The sequence below is a fragment of the Muscardinus avellanarius genome, assembly GCF_963383645.1.
Source record: "Muscardinus avellanarius genome assembly, chromosome: 10".
NCBI classification, from domain to species: Eukaryota; Metazoa; Chordata; class Mammalia; order Rodentia; family Gliridae; genus Muscardinus; species Muscardinus avellanarius.
Window position 1 is genome coordinate 103,843,533 of NC_137796.1, and position 13,206 is coordinate 103,856,738.

Consider the following 13,206-nt stretch of genomic DNA (forward strand, 5'->3'; position numbering starts at 1 on the left):
TTTAAGGTATGCATCTCAGGGGGAGGGGTTTATTCGTGGGAACACATGATTCTCGTGAGGGTTCCATCCCCCCCGCCCGTGCAGAGATCACATGGCGCAGAGGTCACATGAGTGCGGGACCCGACTTACCATATTTAAGACCCCCCAAAATAAAATAGGGCTGGGGCTTTGGCTCAGAGGTAGAATGTCCCTGGGTTCAATCTCCAGTATCACAAGAAACATAAATTCCCAAATCACTAGCCCTTGAGAGGGTGGCTTGACCTAACCACACAATGCTTTAACTCTGAGCTCAGGGGGTAAACGGGGGATCAGAGATTGGAAACACCAATGAGATTCAACACACATTCCTGGGCTGAAGGTGGAGACAGCCTCTAAGAGCCGAGAGAAGCTCCAGTTTACAACCTGCAAGGAAATAGGACCTTTAAGCAAGGGAATCTGAATTTTGCCAACAAAGTGAATGACAAAGTGGGTTATTCCTGGTGCCTCCAGAAAAGAGCTCAGCCCTGGAGCCTGGAGCAGCAAAGCCAGCCAGGTTCCTGGCCAGCCAAGCCGAGATAAGAAGCTCTCAGATAAGACACCCAGTTGTAAACACAGTAGGCAATGTGTGTCAGTCAGGCATCCCTGCAGTCCCTGACGCTGGGCCTCCCTCACCTGCCTCCTCAGGCCTCTAGGAGTCCTATCACTGCCACCCCAGGCTCCCGAGGGCCCTGTTCCCACTCCTGAGGGGCCAGGTGAGTATGTCAGAACAGGACTGGCCCCCAAGGCCTCAGGTGTCTGCTGCACACCATTCCCATAACTTCCTTCTGTCCATACTAATCTTGTCTACCTAGCGGAGGCAGCTCAGCAGGCTCCCCACTGTAAGGTGACTCTTCTCACCCCTACTTCTCAGGCAGGGAGGAAGCCTCTGTGCACAGCCCTGGGAGGAGTGGGCCCCTGGAGTTCTAGTCACTACACTTGCAACCCTACCAGCCAGTCACAGTAGCCAAGTGACAGGCATGAAATAGCTTTAGGAGACCAGTGGCCACCATGTCAGATGGCACGGGTCCCAGGCAGCAGTTCTGTGTGGCAGGCAATGTGCCAGGATTGGGAAATGGCTTTGGCACTAATTTCAAAATGTACTGGAAAAGTCCGGGGCACTCAGGCAGGGAGGAGGAGGCAGCTGTTACCCTGCAGAGTTCTGGGCACCAGAAGTGATTAGCAAGAGCACAGCAGAGTTGTAGCCCAGGGCCTTTGTATTTTAAAGACAAGTTTACATAATAAATAACTTCTAGCAGACGGGCTAAAATTCCCCAAGGATGCTGGAGGATGGTACAAGTCTCCCTCAAAGAAGAGACATACCATGTGACCCCTGACTTTGATAATCAAGTAACACATTTTGGTCGTAACAAAGGCTGGGGCCTGCACAGCAGACAGGGCGGGCCTATACCTATCGGAAGAAGGCTTTTGGTCAAGCAGAGTGTAAGATGAGTGAGTCCTCATAAGCATATCAAAAGGCTTGCTCCAGAGTTAATGGGTGGATCTACACCTAGTCAGGTCAGGAAGACTATTGGTTAAGCAAAGATGGGAGATAATAATATTTATAAAACGTGTTTGGTATTCAAAAACTTCAGTGTCTTATTCTCAAGGCACCCCACTACATTTCTTTGATGTAGTGCTTTAATTTCTGTCTCTTCTTTCTACCTTTGTAATAATAAAAATTGTGTAAGTTTACAGCAGAACAGTTCTGGCTTTCCCCCCCCCCCTAAAACTAGCTAAGAACAATCTACGGCTCCATCTCACACCATTACACTGTGTGTACCACATGTACTAGTCACTCAAGAGTTTTCTTTAAATGGACTCACTATTAAAAGGGAAACTTGGTATCACAACCACAAAACATGCTTAGCCCTACAGATGGTCCATGTGCCAGTATTGGAAAATTGCTCTGGTATTAATTTCCAAAATATAAAAAAGCAGTCAGAGCCTGGTGCTATGCAGGCACCCAGGCAGGGAGGGGTGGCAGCTGTTACAATGCAGAGTCCCTCTTGTAACGTTGAAATTGAGTTGGGGGTCGCGAAGGAGGCAAAAGCCAACCAGGTTATTAAAAGCGGCTTTAATCAGCCTAATCAACCGGCACCTTCGGGAGGGGTCTGCCGGCTGTGGGGGAAGGGACCTACGAGTCACATGCGGTCTGGAGAGTCACACGTAGTCCAAGTCGGCTGGCAGAGTCACGAGGTGGAGAGGAAGTAGCGGTGTTTTATAGGGATGCTGGTTCTCTCACAATATCTGTAGCCTCGGGACCTCTGGAGTCTGTCTCACGATGTTTGGAGTCTCACTATATCTCTGTTTCTGGTTTCCAGGGTTCCACTTCCTGTCCCCACTGTGGGGTCCCAATGGGGGAAGGGAGGGACCCGACCTATCATCCTGGCCTTTTGGTGATATTGGGCAAAGGCCGAGTCCGTAACTACTTTCTGCTGTCTGAGATGTCTTAGGGGCCCCTTGGCCGGGAGAGGCAGTGGGTTAGAGTGGGAGACTGTCCTAAGATAGAATGGTGGTTGGGGCAGTGAGGAGAGATTCTATGGATCGGGGTCCTCAGAAAGCGGCACCTGAAACCCAGCAGGGTTAGACGCTGTCAACAGCATGTCGGGCTGGCGACTATGTCTGTAACTCAGCAAAACCACTAGATGGCGCCTGCATCTTGGTCACAGGTGACCAAGATGGCGACTGTGTAAGGTCACAAGGTCACGACTGTGTAATGTCACAAGATGGCTGCCAAGATGGCGATTGTGATGTCACAAGGTAGCAATTATGCGCCATCACAAAACAGCGGCTCATGGGGGAGTGCAGTCATAGGGACGGGAGTGCAGGAAAAAGAAAGCCTAGACATAAAGGACTTCTGACCATGTACCAGACCGCTTTCAAAGTTGCTGATCCCGGCCAGGGTATTAAAGTCCAGAGTTCCGTTTTTGGGCCTCAGTGACCCATTGTTTTGGAATTCTGGCTTCCCATCTGGTTGGCGGGCAAGAACAAAGAACAGGAAATAGGAGTCCCCATTTTCCTGATCAATTGTTTGGGAATAGGGGGACTGTTAAGAGATCGAAAAGATGTCTCAGTCCCTTCTCAAAACCAGAGGGTGATCTGGTCGTCCAGGGGAGGTCCCAGTAGACCAGAGGACAACGGGTCACCAAGCACTTGGTTTTTAGATCCCAGTGGACCGACAGAAAGGGAGGACCTACGTCCAGAGAGAAATCTGCTGACCAGAGGAAGGGGAGGGAGCTTACCCGGTCTGAAAGACCTCTGCAGGACACAGGGGCGTGGAGCCGGAGCGATGGTGGGCGGCACGGGCGGTTGCGGAGGGCAGGCAGAGGTACTGGCAGCGGACGGCACAGGTGGCCAGTGTGGGACCTCGCAGGCAAGCAGCTGGTGGGTACTCTCTGCCCAACAGGCCCAGCGTGGGGCCTTGGGGTGCACCCAGTCTAAAAAAAAATGGTTGGTTCAGTTGAGGGTTGGGTCAGAGAGTCCGGGGCTCAAAAAAGGGAAAAAAATGCAAGAATCCTCCCAGGTTTCAGCATCAAATGTAATGTTGAAATTGAGCTGGGGAGTCGTGAAGGAGGTAAATTCCAGCCAAATAATCAAAAGCTGCTTTAATTAAACCCAGCTCCACACATATGATATCTCTGGACTTGGGGGAAGGAAACAGTGACCAAACAGCAGAGGCACGCGGGCAAGCAGGGTCATGTGGCAGAGAGGAAGCACCCGTGTTTTATAGGCATGCCGATTCTCCCGCAACCTCTGTAGTCTCACGACCTCTGGAGTCTGTCTCGCGATGTTTGGGGTCTCGTGACACCTGGAGTCTCGCGATATCTCCACTTCTGGCTTCTGGGGTTTCACCTCCTGTCCCTGCTGCGGGGCCCATGGGAAAGGGGGGGGGGACCTGATCTATCACCTCTCTCTTTCTCTCTGCCCTTTGTTCTAATGATTAACCTAGAGTAAGGATGTAAAGAAAACTAAGCCTTTAGCCTTAAAAGCCTTAGAAACAATTAAAGCCTTTTGCCCTAAAACTATACAGAGGCCATCAGTGGCTGCTGACCTCCTCTCCTCTGCGACCTGGCCTGGGTGTAGGAAAGGTAAACGCCGTGTGCTGCTTCCACGCACCCAGAGCTGATGAGCAGCCGACACCGCCCGATACGACAGAGGCGAAGGCAGGTGGGTCCTTGACCCTGCGCTTGGTAAGTGCACTGTCCGAGACAGAGGCACCACCTGCCTAAGGAACAGGTTCCCAGCCCACTGCCTTGGTGACGCTGATAAGAAGACACAATACAAAATCTAGTTAAAGGCCGCGGTCCCAAAAGGGGTCAGAATTCAATTTTCGGGCTCTTCAGCATGCGCGCCAGCACGCTGCTTTTTCTTTTTTTCTCATCTCTATTTCCTACTGATTTTGTAATAAAGATTTGTTAAAGCTGCACCGAGCTGCCTATTAGTTTTAATTTTCTTGTTCAACAAATTTTAGTTGAATAAAGGAAAAGAGCCCTTGCACCATTTACAACCGGAACAGTCCAGGATGTCTGAGAGAGGACGAGCCCCAGTTCCCTGCGTCGGCTCCCCCTCTGCTTCTCCTCCTCTATGACTTGGGGTCGAGTGGCCCCTTGCTCCCGGTCCGCAGGACTCCGGGGTCTACAGAAGACACCCACATCAGTCCTCAGCCAGTGCTGCAAGCATCTCTGACCCCTCGAGTCCAGGGAGCTGCAAACCTGGTTGTCAGAGTCACCAGCCCTTAGATTTGCGCCAAGTGTTTGCCTGTAGAGGGGGCCCAGCTGGAGACCGGGAGACGCCAGCAGCAGGGTCCCCGACCCACTTCTCAAAGGTGCGGCTATCACGCAGGACTCAGAGCCAGGTGCTGACAGACCCCGGAGGAATGCCTGCCCTTTTCCTGTTTGGGAAGAAGAAGCTTAGCAGTTTGGTCTTTCTGAGCGCAGAGCCTAGCCATTTCTTCTTTCTTCCCGGCACCTTTCTTGCCTATGTCAAGTATCTGGGTGCCGAGCAGAGGACAGAGCTACACCACACCCTCTGTTGCTGTCCATTTGTTTGGGGAGCAGGTGACTTGTTTCATGGGTCTCGTAGGTTCCACAGATGGCGAGGTAGGGGGCTCAGAGCTGCCCCCAGGCTGGGTGTGATGACGTAGATGTCGCTAGTTGTAACATTTAAATTGAGCTGGGGTGTCGCAAAGGAGGTAAACACCAGCCGAGTTATCAAAAAAGCTACTTTAATCAAACACGGCCCCACGCGGACGGTAAATCCAGATTGTGGGGGAAGGAACGGATGAGCCACACACAGTCCACAGAGTCACAGGGCAAAGCGGAAGTACCCATGTTTAAAGGGGGGGTTGGGGTGGGGCTGGCAGTGTGGGAATGCCGATTCTCTCGCGGCATCTGTAATCTCATGACCTCTGGAGTCAGCCTCGTGATGCCTGGAGTCTCGAGGCACCTGGATTCTCGTGATATCTCTGCTTCTGGCTTCCAGGGTTCTGCCTCCTGTCCCCGCTGCGGGGCCCTACGGGGGAAGGGGGGACCCAACCTATCACTAGTTATGCGCTATTTTTGGACTTTGAGTTAATGAACAGTGGGATGAGGCACCCGGGTGTTGGGATCCAGCCCAACAGCGGCGGGCTTGGAGAGATGATGAGTACCGACGACTCGAACACACACACCCATGAGCCGGGAGTCAAGTCAAGCAAGATCTCGTTTATTTCTCTCCAAGCAATCATATATATAGCACCAAACCACGAGGGGAATTCCCATGGGAAATAGCCTAGCCTATCGGAATAAAGATCACTAGCACGTAGTCCACAGCCAATCCCAGGCCAGTACATGAGCCATTCATGTGTGCGGAAAGCTCCTTTAAAGGTAGAAAGGGAAAAACCGCTCAGTCTCCCCACCCATAATGAATGGGGAAACCACGCCTTCGTAGCTTCCTCCAGGCGCCATCTTAGCCCCTTTTCTGCTGAATCACTTTACTTAAAGTTTTGCCTTAGGCTGCAGGCCACTCAGGCCGAGGGGGGCTGCATCTCCTTAGGCGCTGTATGGACACACCCCATCACCCGGGGACCTTGGGGCAAGATGGATGTCCTGCTGGAATGTCCATCCTTGGGGACGACAGGACAGACAAGTTGGGCAGAATACCCCTTGTCCTGCAAAGACATTCGCTAATCCCTGGAACCTGTGGATGTCACTGTGGTAGCAGAAGGGACTTCGCAGATGAGGTTAAATAAAGGGCCTTGAGATGGGGAAGTGAGCCAAGGCAGAATGGGAGGCCAGGGCCGGGCGTGGCGGCGCACGTTTGTAATTCCAGTATTTGGGAGGCTGAGACAGGAGGATTGCGGTTCACAGCCAGCCTCAGCTACTTAGTGAAGCCCTTTGCAACTCGGTGAATAATAAATAGGGCTGTTTCAAAATAAAGAATAGAAAATAGGAAATAGGGCTGGGGGTGTAGCTCAGAGGTAAAATGCACCTGAATTCCATCCCTAGTACTGCAATAAATAAATAAATAAATAAATAAATAAATAAGAATAGGAGGTCAGAGGAGCAGCCATGAGCCTTGTTGACCGTGAGTGGCCCGAGCCTAGACCCAGTGTGCACCTGGTAAGTAAGTGCCTGACCACTGAAAGGCCAATGACATTTAATTTAAAAAAATTTTTTTTGTGGGACTGGGGGTGGAACTACGCCCCCAGACCTATTTTATTTTTGTGTGTGCTTTTATTGGTGCATTGTAGTCTCACATAATAACGCAAATCATGTTGGCGATGACATGCATGCACAGGCTCTTGGTGCCCCCGCCCCGTTTGTTTTTCATTTGGAAACAGGGTCTCATAAGTTGCTTGAGGCTGGCTTCGAACCTGTGATCCTCCTGTCTCAGCCTCTCAAGTGCTGGGATTACAAGTGTGCGCCACCGTGCTCGGCTCCACTGTATTTACGTACTCGTCCATCCATCCATTCATTCATTTGGAGCCCTGCTCAGACTGCCTGGATTCTGGTTACCAGCCTTGGTAATTAAGACAAGTCTCTTAATCTCTCTGACCCCAAACATCCCTTCTCTACAGATGTCAGGAATAAGACTCAGAGAAATGAAGTGGCTCGCCCATTCAGATAAAAACAGGAATGGGTTCAGCATCAGGACCATCGGGTGGCCAAATCCAACCCACGCCAGCCCCACCCCGGCTCGGCCACAAGGGCAGAGCTCCCCGTGGACAGCTGGGGGACTCTCTGTGGCCTTCCTTTCCTTTCCTTTATTTGCAGTACTGGGGAATGGAACTCAGGGTCATTCTACCTCCAAGCTCTACCCCCTCCCAGCTCTATTTTTTATTCTTTAGTTTGAAACAGGGTCTCACTTAGGTGCAAAGGGTCTCACTAAGTAGCTGAGGCTGTCCTCAAACCGTGATCCTCCTGTCTCAGCCTCCCAAATGCTGGGATTACAAGCGTGTGCCACCGGGCTCTGATCACCGGTACTCATCCTGTTTCAGAGGGCTCAGGCCCGACAAGACGCGAGGGACCGACCAGCAGGGGGTGCTAGTGCACAAGTGTAAAGACCCACAGGTCCCAGAATTGCCCCAGGAGGGGCTACCTCAGTGAAGAACAAAGGTCCCCCGCCCAGAGTACGGCACCGCCTGCACCCAGTATTTGGGAGGCTGGGAGAGAGGGTCACAGATTTGAGGCCAGTGCATGGTAACTTAGTGAGACTTTCAAAACAAAATAATAAAGTAGGGTTGGGGCTGTGCCTCAGAGGTAGAGCGCCCCAGGGTTTGAGCAATATACCACCACCAAAAACTAAAAAATAAAGAAAGACCCCGGCCAGCGAGTGAGAGCATCCCCAGCACCAGGCACCCCTGGCTCATGGCCCGTCTCTGTGGTCATGGGGCCGCAGGGAAGCCGGGGCCACTTCATCTCCATGGCTGCAGTCTGCGTAACTATACAAGGAGGGAAACAGAGCTTCCAAACAAGTGAAATACAACGCAGTCGTGCCGCGAGGGAAGCTTCCGGCACAGCCCCTGGCACAGAGCTCGTGGCTGGATTTGCCTTTCACCAAGGGACGTGGCCTGACTCTCGTAGGCGTGCTCTTTCAGATTCTGTCCCACCCGCATTAATCCTCCTTCAGACCGCCATCTCTTCTTCTAGGTCTTACTAAACTAAGTCTTCCCTCTCTGGAGGTCAGCGCACTCCCAAACTTTCTCGCCAGCACCCTCAGACTCATAAGCCGCACAGGGTGCCCCATCCAAGAGGCCTGAGGGCGCTCTGCACATGAAGCCCCCGTGGGCCGCTTGAAAATTCTAGAACATCGTGCGTACGTTGCCTCTGTCTTCCAACCCCAACCAAGTCGGGGAGCCCTGACATTTAGTGACTGCCCTGGGTGCTATGTAAGGCGCAGTGCTGGGCAGACGAAGACAGTGATGTGACTGGAAGCCGCCCTACAGGGACACAGACAGAAACACCAACTGACGGCTTCAGCACGCGTGTGCCCATCTACAGAGCTCCCCGCTCCGAAGGGTGGTGACGCACTCGCTCGGCGTGGTGACGCACGCATGTGATCCCAGCATTCGGGAGGCTGAGACAGGAGGATCGTGGCTCACGGCCAGCCTCAGCTACTTAGTGAGGCCCTTTGCAACTCAGTGAGACCTTGTTTTAAAATAAAGACTAGCCAGGTGCGGTGGTGCACGCTTGTAATCCCCGCACTTGGGAGGCAGAGACAGGAGGATCGTGCAGGTTTGAAGCCAGCCTCGCTGGCTTTAAGAGCTCCTGTTTCCAAATAAAAAATATAAAAATAGGTCTGGGAGTGTAGCCCAGAGGTAGAAGGGTTTCCAGGAACCCTAGTACCACTGATAAAATAAAATAAATAAAAAACAGGGCTGGGGGTGTGGCTTGGAGGTAGAATGCCCCTGGGTTCCATCACTAGTACTGCAAATAAAAGCAAGCAAGCAAGCAAGCAAGCAAGCAAGCAAGAAAGAAAGAAAGAAAGAAAGAAAGAAAGAAAGAAAAAAAGGGGTGCCTCATCCAGTCCCCAAGAACCCGCCAGCAGCCAGCCGGTGAGGATCTCCAGCTGACCCCCAAGTCGTGGGTCAGACAGGTGTGAACATGTGGCTGCCTTCCTTGGCAGCCCGGGGCCCCTTGCTGGTGTCCTCTTACACGGGCTCTGAGATACCTGCTGGCTGTGGGTCACTCTGGCCAGAGACGCCTCTCTCCCTCCTCCAGGCCACAGGCAGCTGTGCAGGGAGGCTGGACGGTGGCCAGAGGTGTAGTAACACCCGCCCTGGCCCCTGGCCCGACTGAGCTCCTGGCTGTGATTCTTGGAGGGCGAAGTCGACTCCACACACGGTGTCTTCTCTTCTAATTCCTTTTCCTCCTTAATCATGAAATCTCCAACAAACAAGCCCCCAAAGACACTCAGCACCCCCAGGACCCAGCCTGCCCCTCTCCGGCTTCACCTGAGGTAGAACTTGGCGGTAAGCCTCCGACTTTGCAAGGGCAAGCATGCGACAGAAAGAATTAGGGAACTCCAGCGATCCCAAAGCAGCGAAGTGAGGGTTTCATTTTTTTTTTCTTTTTTGTCATGTAAAGCAGTTCCAAGAAAAGTGAAGTCACAGCCCAGGCAGCCTCTTTTCAGTTCTTAGAAAAGAGCTAATTTCAGAAGGGAAGCCGCGCGGCCCCAGCCTGCGGGGTTGCTGGCTTGATAACCCGACTTCGATTTGGCACCTGCAAGCTAAAAGCCTCCGGATGCGTTTTGAGTCGGTGATGTCCAGGAGGAAACACGAGCGGAAACAGTGAGAGTTTTTAATATTCTGCGGAACCCCACGGCTCGGCAGGTCCCTGTGCCCAGCACGGAGCCACCAGCCATTTGGGGGTACTACCAGGAAAGGCATCCGGCACCCCCAACCCGCACCCTCCTGAGACAGGAGGCCCAGGCAACTGTGTCCGTCCTGGAAGCATTTTTTTTTTTTTTTTAACCAGGTGTTGTTTACCAGAAGTTAGGCAGGAAATGGTTCAGGAGTTCTCAGCAGGTGGGGCAGCTCGCTAGCAGAGCCGCAGGGTTTGGGTACGGGCTGACTGCAGGGCCTGGGGCGCACGCCTGGCTCAAGGGCTGTCACTGGGTAAAACAAATGGTTTTGTGACAGAAGTTTTAATCTAAGAAATCCTACAGCAGAGGTCTGCATCAAAAGTCAATTTCAGAGCCATGTGCGGTGACAGGTGTCTATAATTTGGAAGGCTGAGACAGGAGGATTGCAGGTTTGAGGCCAGCCTCAGCAAATTAGTGAGACCCTATTTCAAAATAAAAAATAATATCAGACTGGGGCTGTAGCTCAGAGGTAGAGTGCCCCTGAGTTCAATTCTCAATACCATAAAAAGAAAAGAAAAAAATCAGGCTGGGGTGTAACTCAGTGGTAGAGGACTTGCCTCATATATGTAAGGCCCTGGGATCGACCCCAGCATCGCAAATAGTAATAATAATGAAACTTCAGTGCCGTCAAAGGCACCTGATCAACTCAGAGACAGGCCTAGCGGATGTGGCGCCCTGAATGGGACTCTGGAAAAAAAAAAGAACAGGCCATGAGGAAGAAACTAAAAACATCAGAACAAACTAGACTTAGGTTAGCAACATTCGAATAGTATTTCATTATTATGAAAAACATGAATATGGAAACCATTTCATTACTGTGTAAAAACTCTGCCACACTAACGTAGAGATGTTAATTATAGGGAAGGTTTGTGCAGGGATACGGGAACTCTGTGCAGTCTGCAATTTTTCTGTAAATCTAAACATTTCTAAATATATATACATACATATATATTTATATGTGTCCAATCTCCAGTGTCACACACACACACACACACACACACACTTAGACTTATAGGTGTAAGCAAGCACTGTTTCTCCTGGCAACATACCAAGAAGCCTACCAGAGACTGGGCACATTTAAGTGATTTGTACACACTTACCACTCACATCTGTGCTCTGCGCTGGGTGTGATTTACAGTGTGTGTGTGTGTGTGTGTGTGTGTGTGTGTGTGTGTGTGTGTGTGTGAGACACTGGAGATTGGACCCTGGGGCATTGGACCTCTGCACTACACTGCCAGTCCTATTTTGTTTTTTATTGAAAATGGTCTCACTAAGTGTCTGGGGCTGGCCAAGAACCTGTGATCTTCCTGTCTCAGCTGCCCAAGTATGGATCACAACCCGGAACCGAGGCTGCCTTATGATTTGCATTTTGCAGAAAAAGAAAACTGAGGAACAGAGAGGTGGGGTAATTTGCTTAGACTCACACAGCCAGCTGAGCAACAGAGGAAGGACTCAAATTCAAATTTATAAGGTTGAAAAGCTCTCATTAAAGTACTGCTTGGAAACCCCCACACTGTGAACAGAGACTGGCTCAAAACAAGCTTCAAGCAGTCATCAAACCCTGAGAGTAGCGCACAGTAGGCGTGGTGGCGCACACTGTGATCGCAGTACCTGGGAGGCTGAGACAGGAGGATCACAGCTTTACTGCCAGCCTCAGCTACTTACTGCAACTGAGTGAGACCCTGTTTCCAAATAAAATATAAAATAGGTCAGGGGTGTAGCCTGGAGGTAGAAGACCCCTGGGTTCCATAAAAAACAAACTAACAAATGAAAAAAACAAACAAAAAAACAGATGTCCTTTGATAGGGGACTGCAAAGTAGGTCCATGTATACAGAGGAGCATCATCGTCCCATTGTATCAAGTTTCTGCAGGACACTCAAAGGGTGGTTACAGTCATTATGCAGTTGGTAAAATCCTCAGAATGTACAAGACTGCGTCATTGTAGCATTCATCACGATTCACTGTTTTTCCACTGTAAAGAGGATGGATTGTAACAACTGACTGTTTATCAGGGGTAACAAGTTCATCACACTAAGGTTAGTAATAGGAGAAACTGAGAAGGGGGCGAGAGTGTGGGGAAGATAGGAACTCAGCACTTGATGCAAACCTAAAACTGCTTTAAAAATAAAGTTATGTAGCCGGGCGTGGTGGCACACGCTTGTAATCCCAGCACTTGGGTAGACTGAGACAGGAGGACTGTGGTTCGTGGCCAGCCTCAGCTACTTAGTGAGGCTCTTTACAACTCAGTGAGACCCTGTTTCAAAATAAAGAATAAAAAATAAAAAAAAAATAGGGCTGAGTGTATAGCTCGGAGGTAGAATGCCCCTGGGTTCCATCCCAGTACTGCAAAAAAAAAAAAAGTTATAAAAACTTTTCTTAGTGGGCAGAGTATCAATAATCCAGGCAAACCCTGACAGCAATCTTGGAACATATTGTGACTCCACTGATATTTACAATGTGAAGACAAATTCAGCCTGGGTAATAATAAGCAGAGAGCAGAAACCCAGCGTTCATTCACATACAACAGAAAGCTCTTCCATACAAAAGGATGTAACCAGTCAGGCGGCTGCTCCCCGCTGCAAACGCCTGAAAGTTGTCCTTAATCCTGGTCTTTTAAATTTCCTTCATTGAGCCGGGTGTGGTGGCGCACGCTTGTAATCCCAGCATTTGGGAGGCTGAGACAGGAGGATTGCAGTTCATGGACAGCCTCAGCTACTTAGTGAGGCCCTTTGAAGCTCAGTGAGACCCTGTTTCAAAATAAAGAATAGAAAAAATAGGGCTGGTACTGGGCGTGGTGCGCATGCTTGTAATCCCCGCTGAGACAGGAGGGTCGCGCAGGTTTGAAGCCAGCTTTGCTGGCTTAAGAGACCCTGTTTCCAAATAAAAATATATATTAAAAAAATAGGTCTGGGAGTGTAGCCTGGAGGTAGAAGGGCTTCCAGGAACCCTAGTACCACCGGGGGGGGGGAAAAAAAAAGGGCTAGGGATGTAGCTCAGAGGTAAAATGCCCCTGGTTCCATTCCCAGTACCGCAATGAATGAATAAATAAATAAATAAATAAATAAATAAATAATTTGTTGAGAAATTCTGAAAATGTCTCAACATGTCCAAGTGAAGGAAAATGGCACCTTCTTCTATACCTCGGAGGGAAACGGACCTTTACTGTCTGAACTGTACCCAAAGCAGAAAGAGCCCTGGGGTTCTGAGGGGCCAGTGGCGGCTGCCTGTAGAAAACCTCATTTCGGGCTGGGGCGCAGCTCAGTGGTAGAGCGCTGGGTCCCCGCCCCGCACTGCAGAGAGAACAGAAAGGTCACTTGATTTGCAAGCTGGAGATGGAAGTTGCG

At 50.6% G+C, this 13,206-nt stretch overlaps 1 protein-coding gene across 1 annotated transcript in view; it reads left to right on the forward strand.

Annotated features, from left to right (window-relative positions):
- The window catches only part of LOC308268844 (uncharacterized protein), a gene marked incomplete at both ends in the record, with an annotated part of 138,457 nt that extends 129,934 nt beyond the window's left edge, over positions 1-8,523 (forward strand). Inside the window, 5 exons of the mRNA XM_080703948.1 lie at positions 664-731; positions 4,102-4,208; positions 4,643-4,843; positions 7,897-8,077; positions 8,444-8,523. Of these exons, the coding sequence (XP_080560074.1) occupies positions 664-731; positions 4,102-4,208; positions 4,643-4,843; positions 7,897-8,077; positions 8,444-8,523 (637 nt within the window). The remainder of the gene's footprint in view (positions 1-663; positions 732-4,101; positions 4,209-4,642; positions 4,844-7,896; positions 8,078-8,443) is intronic.
- Between the last annotated feature and the right edge of the window lie 4,683 nt (positions 8,524-13,206).